Source organism: Ambystoma mexicanum, chromosome 2q, assembly GCF_040938575.1.
Source record: "Ambystoma mexicanum isolate Mex_15411 chromosome 2q, UKY_AmexF1_1, whole genome shotgun sequence".
NCBI classification, from domain to species: Eukaryota; Metazoa; Chordata; class Amphibia; order Caudata; family Ambystomatidae; genus Ambystoma; species Ambystoma mexicanum.
The window spans coordinates 444,613,362-444,631,645 of record NC_090924.1 but is presented as its reverse complement, the minus strand read 5'-3'; the positions used below and the strand labels follow the sequence as shown (position 1 = coordinate 444,631,645).

The 18,284-nt window shown below is 44.3% G+C and overlaps 1 protein-coding gene across 8 annotated transcripts in view; it reads right to left on the bottom strand.

Annotated features, from left to right (window-relative positions):
* Positions 1-548: 548 nt before the first annotated feature.
* The window catches only part of WDR13 (WD repeat domain 13), a 258,747-nt gene continuing 241,011 nt past the window's right edge, over positions 549-18,284 (bottom strand). For all 8 annotated transcript variants that reach the window (XM_069647513.1, XM_069647515.1, XM_069647514.1 and 5 more), the window contains 2 exons: positions 5,277-5,395; positions 549-3,002 (listed from right to left, as the gene is read on the bottom strand). In XM_069647513.1, the coding sequence (XP_069503614.1) occupies positions 2,818-3,002; positions 5,277-5,395 (304 nt within the window). In that variant the 3' untranslated portion in view covers positions 549-2,817. The remainder of the gene's footprint in view (positions 3,003-5,276; positions 5,396-18,284) is intronic.

The window sequence follows — 18,284 nt, the reverse complement described above, 5'->3', positions numbered from 1 at the left end:
AGGGTGCTACACTACGGGTATTACCTAGCGGGTTCAAATCACCCAGAGAGAAAGAAAATAACTGCTTTAGCACTAACAAGAGTGCATTACTGCTCCGTGTTTCCAAAACACTTACGTTACCTTCCACAGCACAGCTTTTCAAAAAAGTATCACATGACTATTTAAGATCTCTTTTATACATAGTTTCACATGGCCATAGGATGTTTCTTCCATTTTGTATTTTTATATTGGGAGTGCACCATTCTCTATGAAAAATCTGCTCTCAGTCTTAACAAGGCCTGTCTTGCGACGGTTGCGCTCTGGGAAGCCACCACTAAGGTTGGGTACCCAGATTGTGATGTCAGAGCAATGGAGATGGTGGGTGGTGTGGAGTGAAAAAAAGGCCACAGAGAGTGGAGAATAGAAACCGTTCCTCCTCCTTGACACTCGCAGCCTGCTCCAGGTCCCAGTGGGTGAATCATGCGTGTTGGCTTGACAGTGTGCATGGAAGTGCAGAGTGGGGCGTAAAGGAAACCAAGACAGACCCAGCAAAAAGGCATACAAGAGCCTTCCAAGCAATGATTCCTTTATATCCAGAAATCACAATAATGGCAGTGATGCAGATGGGGCTCCATATGGCAGTAGCTATCACAATGCTGTCTCTGGTGAAAGCTAGCCTAAATGGGTTGTAGCGATGGCGCTCTGGCAAAACTTGACTGGGAGATGCAGAAGGTGGAGAGGATGGCAACACAGTTGGACCTCTCAAGTTTCCCCAATGCATGAGAAAGTCTTCCCGCCTGGCTTTTTCTCAAAATTCTGGGAGTTACAGTCCTACATTTAAAATGGAACCAACAACACTACAATTCCCAGTAAAAAAAAAAAAGAGAATTGGACGACTTTCTCATGCATGGGATGGGGAAACTTAAGAGCTATGCAACCTGAGACAGGACTTGTATTAATGAAATGAGGATGCTACATCACAAACTTGCACTACTAGGATTAACAGTATGGCCTGGACTTACTCAATACAGGCAACTCAATCTTCTAACAGACAACATGTAACTTAACAGGCTAGAACACATTCATGTTACTCCTATTGATGTTTGGCGAACAACCACAATCCACATTTGTCCAAGGAGGAGGCAGTGGTTCCCCTACTTAGATCTTAGCAAGCGTTAAACATCCGAGCTGAAACAAAAAACAGTGACTTCTTGAGTGCTAAGAATAATTTGAGTATATGCAAGGTTAGTGGAGTCCTGTTTCAAAGGAACTCCATCTAAACATTGTTTCTAATTGGTTTAGAAAACATAAAATCATTTTAAAGAAATCTTAGCTCATGCATCTGGAAAGGATACCCTAACTGGAGAACCACTGTTACAAGGACATGGAACGTCATCCTCCTGCCAATGCCAAAGGGAAGTCCGGGTAATCTGGTTGTGCTTTAAAGTTTGGTAAGGAGTGAAAGTATAATGGTCACTAATGCATCAAAATAAGCGTGAAGCAGCTGTTCTTATGTGAACATTTGAAGGGGACCCAACATATGCTGTTTCCTGCCCCCACTTACCATCATTCAAAAAACTGCAACTGTAGAACGCACAGGTGGTATATAACCTTTGAATAATTCGCAGGCAGGCATCTTGTGATTCTAACGTTCTATTCAAGCACTTTCCATTGGGTGCAAACGCCACCATCGTAACACCTTGACTAGGAACTTAGAAGTGAATACCTATATTTCACTGAATAAGAAATCTTTAAAAAAAACGTTTGTCGAATTTAGTTGGCTAAGTGGTTTAAATTTTAAAAGATAGATGGGGTGGAGTAAGAGTACGGGGAAGGGAGTCTCCCACACAACATAAAAGAAATTCATAGAAATAAAATTCGAAGATTTCACAATTAGGAGAAATGGATTAGGCGAAATCAAATACATCCGATAGAAGAAAAACAATAGGGAGGATAACAAAAACCAGCAGCAAAAAAAAAAATCTTTCAGGTTTGCCCATCAGGTCAGTCAGACACCCAAAAGCCTGTGTCAAACTTCACACCTGCTGCCGCTGTGTGAAACCAAACAGACTTAAGAATGATAGAATTCCAACACGCATAGCAGGCATGGAACAAAATACCTCCCTCCAGGACAACCAAATGTCTTATTCTCAAACTGAGCCTTAATGCAGCTTTAACTTGGAGTTTACAGGTTGGAAGATCAGAGGTCAACTCCATAGGTTCAAAACAAAATCTTATATTACAGTAGCCTAGCACCAAACATTGACTTAGAACGCCTCCACACACGCTAATACCCCTCTATTATGGACTCAAAATAACGATCCGAACCCCTCCCCCCTTTAATCAATATTAAATATTATTAGTCTACAGTGAAGCTTCATACTCATTTGATCATGCAAGGTTATGAACTGTGCGCTCTGCATCGCAGCCTGTTCCCCATTACGCTGACATGTCTGCCCAACAACTGCTCCCGTCGATGCAGCAGCAAACAGCACAACTGTCAATAATGTCCACCCTGCGAGGTTAGGCTTCTAGCTGCAACATTTGCCTGGAACGTTAGTGTATAGGAGTCCACACAGTAAATTGACTACAAAGAAATACTCTCGAAGATGGAACTACACAAATCTCCTTGCAATTGGCAGAGTAACTTGCGGAGTGGAATGAAACTGTAGATAGTGAGGCAAGGTCTTCCTCCAGTGGAAATCCATGTGAAGGCAATTTTCCAGGGACCCAATGGTGGACATGACAGTACAGACCTCCTGGTGTGGTAGCCTTAGAGCACATACACAATTACTCTTCTCCCACAGACTTTGCCACCAGGGAGGTTATGTGCTTTGGTTACTTCTGCTCCCGTCTCCAAATGATAACCATGCCCTTAGCGTCGCTGGAGGCCAGCAGGCTCTCATCACAGTTGAAACTGACATCAAGGACGGCAGCACTATGGCCCTGTAGCTTGTTGACAATGGCTTTGGTGGCTCTCTCCACATCAAAGAAGTATACACACATGTCCTCACTTCCGGTCACTGTAAGGGAGAAGACAAGTGGAGAGAAGTGAGACCAAGGGTGAGAGGGAGAGACGGTCCAGAAGGAAAGGGTGGAAAGAGAAAAACTGAAAAAGGTTGGATGCAAGGAGAAAAATTGAAGGAAAATAGACTGACAAACGTAGGCATGAAAGGAAAAGCGACATGGGGGGATTAGTAAGAGACAGATGGAAAGAAGGGAAAGAATAAATCGAGGGAGAGTAGAACAGGCAGTGAATGAAATGTGGAAAAACACAGTGGTATAGGGAAGATTAGACAATGAAATAAGGGGGCACAAAGGAAGGGATGGAAAATAACAAGAGAAAAAAGTAAATACAAAAGCGAGGAAGAATAAAGTAGGTCAGAGAAAGAACAATGATAAAATAAGACCGTAAACACATAATGGAACTAATAACATGGTAAGCTAAAGGGGCAAAGGGCAATCAGGAAGTGGATAGAAAAGGGATAGATGGAGATCTAGGAAGATGAACAAAATCAGCCTGGGTTTTGCAAAATAGAAATCATTATTCTATGCACATTATCAATGTCGTGCAGCAGTAGGTCACTGGGGAATGCATGTTCCGATAAAATCGATTTAACGAAATGCAAACAAATGGGATAATTTTGAGGCAAACACACATCTAATTTGTATACAGATAAAAAATATATAGGATAGTCTTCAACTGTGGGGATTCATCCTAAGTTGGCCAGGGTAATACAGACGTGGGCCCCCTGCTCATTGTGCTTAGAGAGGCTCCGCTTCACCTCAATAATGAGGCCCGACTAGCCCGAAACCCATGTCTAAGGTTCCTGTTGGTACTCTTGTTCAGAGAATTGTCTAGCATTTCGGTGCTGGACTGCCCTTAAGTGCCAGGCTATTATGCAAAAAGGACGAGCATACTTGTCCTTGGCACTTAAGGGGTGGGACAAAGATTGATATGCAAATGGTTACTACTTCTGTGTGAAAGGTACAGTGAGCTAAAATGTGGTTGTAGATCCTCCTGAGTGGGCACCTTCCCATAGAAGAGGTTATTTGGCCATGTTTGTTCTCGGTAGAGGGGCCCCCAGACCTTTTGGTCAATAATAACTAAATTGCACATTGTGCCTTCCTCTTGTACAAAAAGGCACAAAGAAAGCATTTTAATGCGTATGACATTTGTGACTATGGGTGGCGGAATGTCTGGAAAAGCAACTTTGCACATCTAAATTTGATCAAGGATGGCAAAGGGCATCAGAAAAATGCCCCCTCGGAATATGGTGCAACATTTTTCTTGAAAATGACGGTGAGCCATTTGGTTATAGGAAACATCGTTTTTGGGCGCAACCCCCATTATTTAAGGCAAACAAATTTACCTTCACCTTTGGAGTAGAGATAAAATTGTAAGAAATTCTGGGGAATTTCACTCGATACTTCTTGTCCTAATCATGCAGTATTTAGCTAGCAGAGTACTTATGCATGCCTGCCTGTAACACAACAACCAGTCAATGAGTCAGGGCATTAGAAGAAGCCCTGGCACAGGTAAATTCCGGAAGGCCATCCGGGCTTACTGCACAGGCTACTGCAACACAATTCTAATTAAGTTGGGAATTCTAGTCACAAACACAATGAACTGTGGCAGGAATTAGTCATTTTTATTTTAAATGGAGATCTCTCGCTTGACGTTTCTTGAATTAGAACTACAATGTGGACGCAATCACAATGCATACAGGCTACAAAAGCAAATGCATGTCCGGATGTTTGTCTCGTTCTACAAAACGAGGTGTTCCCTATCCTTTCGACCTGCCTCTCCCTTCAACATCAGCTATTCTCGGATCCCTCCATTTATTACTGTTTCTACCTCCACCCGTTTACCACAACCAAACCCACTGGGAAGTGAAAATTAGAGGCGGAACCTATGCCCCTCTAGCATTCAGATTAGACAAAGGTGGCAACTCTGTGCAGGCAACCAGAGAATGGGAGAAAGACGGTGAGGACAAAGGATAGGCCATCTCCACATTGCACGTAATGATCCAGCATTGTGTAATTAAAGGGGGTGCATAAGCAGTATAGAGCACATATGCAGTCTACGACACAAAAGAGGAAGGATTTTCACTTACAATGGCTCCTTCCGTTCACAAGGGAACTGAACGCTGATTCAAATACAGGTTCTATGGTCTCCTTATATGACAGCTTTCCATTTGGATTCCCTTACCAACCTCAACACACTCACCCATAGGACCTCCAATTGTTATCGCATGCAAATTCCGCCATAAAAAAGTGCAGACCCAAATACTCACCTACGCAGGCCCCCTGGCGGAAGGACATGAGTGGACAGAAGATGCTGCGCAACGGGTGCGAACTCTGTTGGATCTGGAAGCTGCGCTTTAACTGCAGTGTACCCTCATTGTCAACCACCCTAGAGAAAATGGGACAAAGGTTAAGAGGTGGGAACAAGCTGCACTAAATTCAAACTGGTCTTTGGGGGGGGGGGTTGACTGTGCCGATCCGTCAGTCGCAGTTCTGGCCACAAACAAACAACACGGGTGTGACTGCTATCAAAGCAATTGTGGTAGGAACATGATGGCATCTCAAAAGGAATCCCAGTGAAGCCAAGGCCTCTAGACTGCTCGGTGACATGGCCACAACCACATTGTGAGTACAAGTGCTTGTTGCAGAGGTCATGGTTTGTGGGTTCAGTGGTGGTGGAGAGGCAATATGGGAGCCATGCTAAATATGAACGCTGAACTTTATTTCTCTCACCTCTTGTCGATACCTTGTTCCTTACTTTCTACCTTTTATGTTCTTATATCTCCACATGTCTGTCATTCTCTCACCTACTCTCCTAACCTAGTCTCACCTTTGTCGTTTCCAGTTCCCTTACACCTTTCTTCTACCATGGGCGCACATGGATGCCATCAGAGGTATGATGGCATGAGAAAGCTCAGTTTCAAAACTCCAACCATAAACACATTACTATGAACGCCACTGTGACCTAATGGCCCTGTGGCAGAAAACCAAGACTTTTCCTTCCAATTCTTTAAAGGTGTATGGTCACTATGTCAGTGATGATGTCATGCACCTCCTTATTCATTCTCTCCCTCTCTCTGAGACAAAAGCCTCATCCTGCCATTGTGGTGCGAGGCTACTCTATTTTTCACCATTAACTCACATGTTTACTGAAATTATTCCCAGATCAGACTTCATGTGAGGCCTCGCCAAGGATGCACATGCCGCATACACTCCCTGCGGCATGCAAAACTCTACATGGTCAGGTTAGACTGTGTACCCTGTTGCTCCTATGCGAATCTACAGGCATGGCTCCCCGTGTTGGCTCTTTTTTTAAACAGTGATGTAGTCACCAAGGACCTCCATGTAAAACACAGTACCAAATGTTAGACAATTTTCGTATGAAAGAAGGGATGCGATAAAGATGTGTCTGCACACAGTTCTGCCTGCCTCGGATAGGAGTCCAGTTGCCAGGACCAGGTATGTGAATGGTATCTGGAATTCAACCCTGAATCCTCACCTGACAAAAGAATCTGGAAAGAAGCCCGACCAAAGTTGAATGTGGGAGACCCCAACTGAATGGGTGCCTTCAAGAACCTTTGAATGGATGCAACCAGGTCACTGGCGCATGGGCTCAGTGACAGTCAGGTCTGACTAGTGGTGAATGGTGGGGGCATCGGCGCCTGGGGTCATCACTTGTGGGAAGGTTCATGGTGGATTCTCTGGCTCACCCTGCTTTACCCAGCCCATGTGGCAGGGGCTTGTCACATGCAGCCTACTAGGGCTTCTGCCCCTTTTAAGGTATCTTGATGCAGTAGTAAGAGCGCACTGGCACTCAATCAATGGGTCCTAACCCCCCGCTCAGTGAAGCTACCATAGCGCTACAACCCCATTCTGTCTCTGGTAAACTGGAAAGTACCATTTGCATGGAAGGTGTCACCAAGACATGGCAGAACAAAACCAGACAAGAAGGAAATGGGTTTTGATAACAAGTCTTGACTTAGGTTTTTACAAAACACATATCTTTGAAAAGGACTCTTTCTATCAAAAGGTAGTGATAGGGATGGCCAACTAATAACTATGGGGTATGTCTCGGAGTCCAAACTCAGTTGGCTGAGAGTTTATCCAGCCTCTCTTTAGGCCAGGTATTTCCAAGACAGGAAAAATGAAAGCGTTCCTCTCCAAGCAAATACAAGCCTTGGTGTTGTGGCCTCCTTGGCTTCCCACAACCTTCAGCTGACCTCTCCTTAGATAATAGGGCTCATGGGCCAAAGTTTATGACTACTAGTGGAACAGGACTGGGTTTTTTTTTACCATGAAACGGTTGGACCGTCTTTTCCTCTTCAAACACAATTAACAAAATAAATCCTTTCTACACAAAACAAAGTATCTGGTTCAAGTTGTCTCCATGCCAAAGTGTTAAGTCAACAAAATAACAAAAAGTTGTTCTTAACAAATAGTCTCTCCAGGTCTCTTGGCACGAATTGGCTTATATGGTTGGTGTCTTGGATTCAAGGAGATTTCCACCTGTGGCACATGGTGGATAACATCATTTAGGTTGCGCAAGCACTCAGCTGAATACCCAATATTTCCAGTAATAGGGTCTCCATTGTGTGTCAGCAGGGTCTCTAGGTGCCTAAGTGCTAATATGCTGCTCTAGCCCTGGGACCGGCTCCTGCCACCCAGTCACAGTTTACTTGCCTCCTCCCCAAACCAACAATCTTTTGCTCCTGATGCAACCTCTTGCTCCGGAGGAACTGTCTCTATGCCTGGACAATTTATTTGTGTATTTATTATTATTATTTAGCATTTATATAGCGCTACGAGCCCTCAGGTATCTGAGCGCTGCTTATTATTACCCACGGTGTGTGGTGCTCATTTATCGACCTCAGAAGTATTAAAGGCTGAGTTTGGCTCTACCGGGATTTGAACCTGCATCCGCAGGCTCTGCACAGGTGTCAAAGCGAGCGCTCTACTCGCTGTGCCACTTGACCGGCTTTTACATTTGTAAAGGGCACAAGGCGGCCCTGGGGCATCATGGTGCTGTTACAATAAGACTTAGTTACATGAAAACACATGACGGACTGTGTGTTCTTGGGTACAGTGAACATGATACAGGCAAGTACAAGGTTATATTGACATATACATGTTGTGCAGCTTTAATTCTCAAGGTTCCAGAGGAACCAGCTATAACTCGTGATTTCCTAGGATGGATGAGTGGTGTGGGCTAGGTGTAGTGGGGTGAGCTAGTCGAAGAGCTTAGTTTTGAGTGATTTGCAGAAGGATGCGTGGAAGGTCTCATTCCTTAGGGTTGTGGGCAGGGCATTCCAATGTTTAGGTGCTAGAAATAGGAAGCTCGAGCCTCCTGCTTTGACTCGTTTGAAGGTAGGGACGTTAAGCTGATAGGAAGTGGCTCGGACTACTTTTTCTGAGAGGTACGGAGGATCTGTGAGTGATAGGCACTTGTGGGTTGTGGTTAGGGTCTTGAAGAGTATACACTCTTTGACTTGGAGCCAGTCGGCGTCATGTCTTGCATGGGAGATGTGCTCCTTTTTGGGAATGCTTAGAGCCGCTCTGAGGGTATTATTTTGAATTATGTGTAGCCTGTTGAGGTTTTTGGCCAAGCTGCCCGCAAACGGGACATTACAATAGTCCAGTTTGGCCCCAATGGAAGCTCTGGCTATGGACAGGCAGTTTCTAGTGGATAAGTAGGGTTTTACAGCATTGATGATTTGGTCATGAGTGCAGCCGAGGATGCAATGGCGCTAACTTGGCGCGTCATGCAGAGAGTGGTGTCAATGTAAACCCCCAAGGTTTTGACTTCTGGTGAGAAAATGATTTGGGTGTTATCCATGTTGAAGGCGCTGTATTGATTGTCAAGTTTGTTGAGAATTTCTTTGGGGCCAACCAGGGAAATTTCCGTTTGTTCCCCATTGACACACAGTCCATTAGCCGCCATCTAGGGTTGGATGGTGGCATAGGTTTTGCACAGTGTTTCTGCATCTTTTTCATAAGAGCCAGTGAGTGGGGGGAGGACTTGTGCGTCATCGGCATAGTTTGTGTATGCTATGCCGAGATTGTCCAGGTTGTTGAAGAGTGGTAGGGTGAAGATGTTGTACAATGTGGGTGAGGTGCAGGAGCCCTGTGGGTTGCATTCCTGAGTTGTCTGCAGAGGATCTTGTGGTCGACAAGATCAAAAGCTGCCGACAAATCAAGGAGAAGGAGCAGCGCAGAGTTGCCTTTGTCCATTATTTCCCCCAATTAGTTCTTTAGATCAAGTAAAGCCGACTCCGTCCTGTGGCCTGGGTGGAAACCTGATTGCCTCTTTCCAAGGACGCTCTTCACTTCCAGGAAATGTTGGATTTGCATATATGCAGCTTTGTCTAGACTGTTCAGCAGGAATGGTACAGTGGTGATGGGTCTGTAGTTGTTAGGTGATCCCGGGTCCAAGGATGGTTTTTTCAAAAGTGGGCAAACCAAGGCCTCTTTCAGGCAGGATGGGACAATGCCAGATGCGAATGAGGCATTAATGAAGGCTGTCAGAAATGGAACAAGTGTGTCTGCGTAATCTTTGATAAGATTGGCTGGGCAGACATCACCCTTGCAATTGGAGGGTTTTATTTGTGGAGGGCTAATACTTCGGTTTCTGTTACATCTCTGAAGGAGAAGAATGTCTTCTCCTTGGTGTCGAGAGTTTTTTATTGGTGAGATGGGCATGTCGGATTTAGGTAGGGCATTATAGTGGGAATTGATTTTTTTCTGCAAGAAATCTATTTTGTTTAGCATGGCTGTTTGGATGCTCGAGCACCAGGTTTCATCTTTCACAAGTTCCTGGGTGCTAGTGGCTGGGAAGGCCAGTTCCTTGAATATGGCAAACAGTTCTTTTGATTCCGATTTGGCATTTGCAATTCTAGCTTTATAGGATGTAGATTTGGCTAGAGAGTGGCTTTTTTGTAATGTGTGCCAAAAATGTTGTAGGCCTCTTGAGTGGAATTCTGTGGATAGGATTGCCACTTGCGCTTAAGGGTGTGTAATTCTTTGAGATCTGCTGTGAACCAAGAGTTGGCATGCTTCTTCCCTTTTGCTTTCTTTCTCTCTAGGGGGGCAATGGAATCCACTGCTTTTTTGATTGTAGTGTTATAAAGCTCTACCGGAGCAAGGGGGTCGTTGGCGAATGGAGGCTTGAGGGTCGGAACCTTTAGAAACGTTAGAATCTGATCTTTGGTAAGGTTACGTGAGCATCTAGCTAATGCTGGCGTGGATGGGGTGTTAGGTTTCATGGTTTTAATGGTGGTAGGGATGGAGAAATGAATAAGATGTTGGTCCATCCAGGGGCAGGGAGTGTTGGATGTCTGCAGCGCAACTGTGGTCCGCAACCCAGTCTAGAATATGTCCATTGGAGTAGGTTGGGTTCTTGATTCGTTGCAGGAATCCCAGGTCTTAGAGTTGCTTTGGCAAGAGACTTGGCTTGTTTATCCTTAGGATCATTGAAGCCCAGGTTTAAGTCCTCCAGTAGGATGGATTTAGTAGTGGTTTTTAAGTGGTTTTTAAGTTCACCCCTCGTAAATTGAGTATGTTTTCATGAAAGTCAAGTAATGGGCTGGGAGGCCGGTAGATAACATGGATAGCAATTGGGTGAGAGGGGGATTTTTACCATCAGGGCGTCTGTATTCCAGCCTAATGGCGAGTTTATTTGTCCAAGTGAGAATGACTCTTGTCTGTCAGCTATCCTCCTCACTGGTCTGCAACAAGCTTATTTCTCCTCCACGACAGCGATTTGACTGTTCTTGTCTTATTATCTGTCTGTGGATAGCCCTATGCTACCAGGGGCCTCGCTACTCTCCATTTCTCCTACTTTCGCTTTTAATCTCCTTCAGGTTCCTCCCCTCCCTTATGGTCTGTTATGTACTCTCCTCCTTACTACTATTCTCCTGCCATCTCTTTTCTCTCCTTCACCCTTTATGTTCTCGGGCAACCTCTGTCCTTTCCCCTTATTCCCAATGTTCACCTATTACAACTTTCTTTTGTCCACTTCCTCCCTGCACCTTCAGCACCCCCCCCCTTCTCCATTTCATCTTCAGCTCTCTCCTCACCTCCTCCACCTCCAGCTCTCACCATCTCGTCCTCCACTTCAGCATCTCACCTTCACTTTTCTCCACTGCCCCCTCCTTCATCTTCAGCACTCTCATTACCACATCTCTCGATGACTACTTGCTCCGCTTATCCAGATGCACACAAACACTCATTAACACTTTCTCTGAGAATTTACAGACCTCAAATCTCTCCGCCCCACCAGGCTAATGCCTATGGCCTGCATGTCGCACGTGTGGTAGAACGTGCACATGGTACTTGCATCTCAGCATAGCCAGCAAGCAAGCACTCTTTTTCCCATTGTGAGCTCCAGTGTCTATGAAAGCAACACGCCATTAAAGCCCCAGTGGGTAATTCTTATCGTTTTCCAGTCACTATTCCCCTCTCTCGGGTCTGCATGACTGCAGGCCAACACAGATGCATTACCTCACATAGATCTCATTTAAAAGGCCCGTTACTCCAGTTTCTTCATCATTATTCACCTATCGTGGGTCTGCATGACCACATGGGTTGTTTTCCATTAGATATAGGGTTATTCAGAGTGTCTGTAGTAGTATTCTTCATGAGGCAATTCCATGTATTGGGGAGGACCAAGAGATCCTTGCTGTTAGGGAAATATTTCTACAATGTTCTGTTGAGGGCTGTGCAACTATCTAACCTAATGGTGAGACAACACATCCAACCAAAAGAGAAGCCAAATCTACTAGAGGCTTTTCTGCAGGATCCTCAGTAGACAGTTGTTATATATTGAGATCTGTGTTGCTTGAATGAATGATGTCATCGCTAGAATGCTCCTGTGTGTCTGGAACGTTTGCCTGTGAATGAGGGCTCTAGCTCAGGCAGTTGGTGTCTGCTTGCCTCAAAGGTGGGAGCCAGTGGGTCCTCCTTGGGGCTCGGGTCCCCTCTGGGGCCTTGCCCCTCAACTGTGTCATCTACTTCTGTCATCTTGAATAAAGGAATCTGTATGAATGTACCTGCACTCACTCCACTCACACCTGAGCAGGCAATAGACAGAAATGTGTGTATAACACATTTGCCGCTGTGTGCTCACCCTTCCAGGGACTCAATTGCAGCTGCATTGAGGAGAGGTCATGGCACGTACCTCTCGTCCTTTCCATGGAGAGCCGTTGCTGCTGTTATGTTCTGGGAGCTCAGTCTTGCTCACTTTGCAATCGCCAAATTATGATGTTGTGGCATTGCCAGGGATGATGGCGAAGCTCAGAACTCCAGCATTCTGTTCCGTTCATTCAGGATGGTGTTAGCACGGAGAATACATGAAGGAAAGGACCCTTCAGCATCCTTTTATGTCTGCTCCTGGGCATCTGGAACATGGCAAATGAGTGAAGACTTTTTTCTTTGCTAAGTTTCACTCTCACTGAAGGAGTGGAGATTGTGGTGTTATCTTGGCCTTGTCTGTGTCCATCGTTTGCACAAGGCTGAACTTGCCGTCATTTGTACTTTTGCTTGCATGGTACGGCTCAAGGTCAATGTGTTTGTTTTGTTTACACCTGACGTTATGCTTCGTGCTCGAGAGTGGCAGTCTTGAGACCTGGGGGCGGTAGACCCAGGTAGGAGGAGCTGTGTTTCTGTCTAGAGCAGCAGTATTCAAACTATGGGGCGTGCCCCTCTGGAGGGCATGCATCCACAGCCTGAAAAAAGAAAATTACAGGCAGCCCTGTTTCTTGGCCTGGACGGAGCAGGCAACCTGGGGCGCAGAGCTAAATAGCTCAGGAGGTGGGCGCAGTAAGGGGTCCACACAGAAAGCAGCCAGACAACAGATTAAGCAGCCTGCTGTGCCGGTGAGCGCTGCTCGGCGATTTGCAGCTGGCTGATCTCTGTTGACTTGTAGATGACTGCGATGCGTTTGGAATATGCAAACAAAGGAATGCATATTCCAAACACAGCATGTAAGATGCTCCGGAGTCACACAACCTACTCCCCTCATTCTTTGTTTTGACAGCCTTTCAAGTGGGGCAATTTATAAGTGATGGCTCATTTAACAACCCATTATTTTTATACAGTATATGCTTAACATTTCAGTGTAAGAACTGAACATGGGCCATTTCTATTCACCAGGCCAGCACAAGTATCAGTTAGCTGATCAAACCTATGCAAAAGAAAATTAACGTGCCACATAGAAAAGTTTTAGACTATTTCAGTGTCTCTTTATTTGACACACCAAACCTTTTTTTTTAAATTACTTTTTAGTTACATATGGCACATTCCCGGAAAGATTAACTCTAGTTTTCTTGCTTACATATTCTTGTGGCTGCTTTGGGACATGGACTAAATGCATCCTCTCAGCATCAAAGGTCTTTTAATTGTCTAAACAAGCCAGCCACTGCCTAGCGAGCACACCATATGGCAACTCAATGTCACTTGGTACCTTGATTAGGAAAGTGGAGTTCAATGTGTGTCACATGCAGGGAGTAGTCCATGGCAACTAAATGCAGTGATGTGTGCAGCAATTGTTAATGATGTCTATGTGATGCTCCCTTATGTAACAGCACATATACCCGTTTTTGTCTGATGTGCCCAATGTCCATACAAGAGCACACTGGACTGTGTATAGTATGTGACTCTGACGAGCATGCCATACTGTGGCCACACTTCAACACATAAAGCAATTAAAGCAGTTGCCTCAAATTATAAATCCACGAGGCCAAACACCCCTTCTACACTGCCACACCATGATTTCCACTAGCTACAGGCAAGCACTAATAAGAGATGCTAATGCCAGCTCTGTTAGATAGAGCATGGACCTGCTCTTTTTTGCCGAAATAACCCCAGAGGCCTGCGCAATGGTGACGAGGTAGTGGCTGAGGAACTGTGGTATGTGGGCCCTATACCACGCATCAGAAGCCGGTTTTGTTTAAAATGCTTCATCAGCTTATTACTGGTCAAGCTAAATTTTGAAAGAGGTACAATCCTTTCTGTGTAGCCTTTCTGTGCATTGTTTATTGTGGATGTGCGGTATCCTGCCCTGTCTGTGTATATAATTCCCTAAAGATGTTTCTGTATTGGGGTTGGACATGCCCACACTGAGACCCAGTCCTTCCTCCTCTAAAATTCTTCAGATACAAGAAGCAAAGAGCCCTTGTATCCCATTTGAGTGGTTGATGTTGCAGCCATTTTATACTTGTATCCAAAAACGTAAGATGTCCAAATGAGCATGTATGGTTCATGGTTACAAACATTTTAATGTTAGGGTGAGTACTGTGATGTGAGCACCAAGCCATCCATCAGTTATGCATTTAGAGATTCACACATACAATCCTTTTATCACAGACTTTTTCATCAAATGTAGAGATCTCTGATCATTGTTACAGTCCTGAAATGCTCTGTGATGTAATGCAAAGTATACAGGAATCCTCATTGGTGCCATTTATCCCAGCAATTGCTTTTGGATGTGGACACTGGCAAAGCAAACCATCTGTGTGATCCCCACTGGCTTGTGCTCTTGGCATACCTTGCTGATATTTTCGATAAGCTAAATACCCTCAATATGTCTTTGCAAGGATCCAATGCCAATTCATTTACAATTACTAAAAGAGTATTTGCCCTCAAGAGGAAGCTAGACCTTTGGAAAAGAACAATTGGAGCTGCATGTCCTAGAACCAATCACAAGTCACCTAACAACATTAAGGTTGGAATGTTGTTCGGTAGTGCGTGCGGGCGTGTTCCAGGTATGTACTAGTCTTTATTGAAGAAGGGAGATGCCATATCTTGAGATCTGTGTTGCTTGAGTGAATGATGTCATCGCTAGAATGCTCCCGTCTGTCTGGAGTGTTTGCCTGTGAATGAAGGTTCTAGCTCAGGTAGTTGGTGCCAGCTAGCCCGGGTGGTGGCAGATAGTGGGTCCTCCCTGGGGCTTCGGGGCCATGCCCCTCAATTGTGCCTTGTACTTGGGTCATCTTGAATAAAGGAAACTGTATGAACGTACCAGCACCCACCACAAAGTCTTACTTTGTAACAACAATCCTAATTGCCCAGGGCAACTACTAGTACAGGGATCCCCAGACTTCATGGAACACCTACCCCTCCACCCCCGAGCAGGTGGAGTCAAAGGCTTACCGACTGAAGACTTGGGTAACTAACTCGTTCTTCTCCTTTTTTTTGTACCCGTGCAACTTACTGAGGGGTGACCCCCGTCATGTCACAAATGTAATATACCAAAGTAAGCGTAGGTGTTTGATGCTCTGTGTTTTATGAATAGTTCCTTTTGAAAAGGTTTTGACTATACAAATGCATTACAAAAGACGTTTGCATCACACAAATGTCAGAATCCCTCCCAGATGTTGCGAATGCCCCACGAAGATACTTTCTTTTTCCTTACAATATACCACAACTTGTTTTACTAATAACCATATCTGACATTATTTCTTGCGTCAACACCCCTTTAGTAAGTTGACCCTTGGTAGGAGTGGAATTTTATTTTACAACTCCAGGGATGAGAGTGCTGCCTTTAACGATACTCCTCTCTTTCAAATCATTCCCAAGCAAAATGTTGCCATGGACATTTTATTGGACAACAACAGGCTGAGTTAATTTCCCATTACCTATCTGAAAGGAGGATTTCACTACAGGTTATATCTTAAAGGACCACCAGACAACTTAATGGCCTGCAGAGGACTATTTCCCAGAATGTCTGGCCCAAAGAAAGTACGGTCTACAACAGTCATTCTTGCAGTCTGTGCTTCCTCACAAACCTCAGCGGTGGGACCATTCCATTACAATGGAGGCTCAGACTACCACTGGAACCAACTTCCTTTTTCTGGGCTTAACTCTTTCCAACCACCCCACCTACGAGAGGATGAAGTAATCTCGAGGCGATGTACGCATTGGCAAGTCTCCCAGCAACCAAAGGCCATGCATAAGCCACTCCCCTCGCTAAATACTGTTCCCACCAGGAATGATTGTAAGTCACTTTATTTTGCTATATATTTCATTGATGTACTAGCAATAACCCTATCACGACACAAGCCAACACATGGATTTTTATAACAATCACTATCATTTTTTAATTGGATGACACAATTTGAAAAATCAAACCCAGCCCAACAAAGTTTAGGGTGATTAGGTACCAGTTTTTAAAATTTGAGTTGCCACATTTATTTTGTCAGTGCCATAAATACCTTGAGTTGCTTTAAGTGTAATCAAGATATAAGACTTCTTTTACCTCCTGATGAGCCACATAGACATTGTGGCGAAACACGTGTAGAGGAATTTAATACTTTTGTTGAATATTTAAAAACTGAATATTTTGTTTGAATATCTGAGGAATCAAATACTACTTTTGAACATTAAGGACTGCAGCGATGTTGGTTCTTCAGATCATCACTTTGCGCAAAAATAATTATATTACGGGAATGGAAGAGTGAGCAAGTGCCTTCTGTCTCAGCTTGGTTAATAGATTTACAGCAAATGTCAACAATGGAGAGGGTAATCATGTACAGGAATAAGAAAAGAAACCTATATGAACACATTTGGCAAAGATTCTTGGATTTGTAAATGTATGCCTCAATAACGTTATTCTATTTCAAAGTACAATGATAGTTGCTATTGTGCTATTGTTTATACCACTACTGTGAAGAATGGCATCTGGGACTTTGTGTACTACGGAAAATGTGAGGTAATACTGCCTGTAATGTTTTGAATTCGTAATAAATATGTAAATACAAAAAAGTAACTGCATATTATGTTTGAAAATCTAAGAGCAACTTTGGAATGAGGAATGTTATGCCTGATTATTAAGGAAATTAATATTATGCATGAATACATACAGCAATTTTGCAATATCAGGAAAGAATCCACAACTATTATGCATGAGCATTAAACAGCACATTTGCAAACCAGAATAGTATCTTTGACCCTTAATTTTGAGTTTGAGCAATATGCCACACACTCGATTTGCCAAATAACTTTGGCGAAGCATTGCTCCACTTTGAGTTTATGGACACAAAGTTTAAATAAAGATCACATTATTTAGAATTTATTTGACACATTATAATAAATCAAAAAAGTTGCATAAAACTAGTATCTACAAGAAATGAGTAAACCACAGCCAAACATGACAAGAAAATACACAACAGAAATAAAGAATCAAGAAATCAATTAATCAAGACAGAACATGAAAAAACGAAGTAACATGCAGTCAGTCAGGCCCTGTTATAAATAACACAGGTCTCCTACTCCTAATCTAAAGGGATCGGAGTCACTGAGGTACAAATTGCAAGGGATCAACATCACCAAGGGTCTACGGTCGGGAATGCACTGCCAATCAATTCTGTGAGCCCATATTTATTTATTTATTGGTTACATGTTAGGTGCCTATACAATTAGCAAAACGGTTTCAAAGTGCCCACAGGGTAACAGGGTGGGGGACAGGGGAAGGTAGACAATGAAGTACAACAAAGATAAATAATTGAATTAAAAGTACAAACAAATAATTGGAATAAAAGGGAGGGGAGACTAACCTACTGTGCCTTGTGAACGTTCAGAATGTGCAAGTGCAGAAGGGAGGGGGGGTAAGGCATATGTGCCGAGGTGCTCATGGAGAAGTGCTCAGGGTAAGTGCTAAGAAGAGAAGTACATAAGTGGAATCACCCGTGGGGATGGTGAGCCCAAGTAAGTGCATTACAAAGACAGCGGCTGGGATGAGAGTTGTGGGGTGTCAGGGCCCGAAGAAAACACAAGGGCCCTGCACATCAATCACACTACTGTATGATTGGCAGGGAAGAGAGGACGAGAAGGAGGAGGTAAAGGGGAAGGTCTTGAGGCTTTTTTCGGAACTTAAGGAGGTCATGCTCAAAACGCAGAGGGAGAGGGAGGCTATTCCACAGGAGGGAGCCAGCCGAGGAAAGTGATCGACCACCAGCTCTGTTTAGCAAACCGCTTAACACGCAGGAAGTTGGTGCCAGAGGAACACAGGAATCTAGAAGGGGACTATTTGGTCAGGAAGCGTTGAAGATAGTGGTCCCGGGCCCCAGATAGCATTGAGGATGATACACAGGGATTTGAATTTAATCTGTGCCAAGACTGGGAGCCAGTGAAGGCTTTGTTAGGACAGGAGAGATGCGGTCCCTGGGCTTGAGGCCAAGGATAAGTCTTGCTACCCTATTTTGGGTTAGCTGTAGGGGTTGCAGGGTGGAGGAAGGAAGATTGAGGAGGCTACTGCAGTAGTCTAGCCTGGAGAGAACCAGAGCATG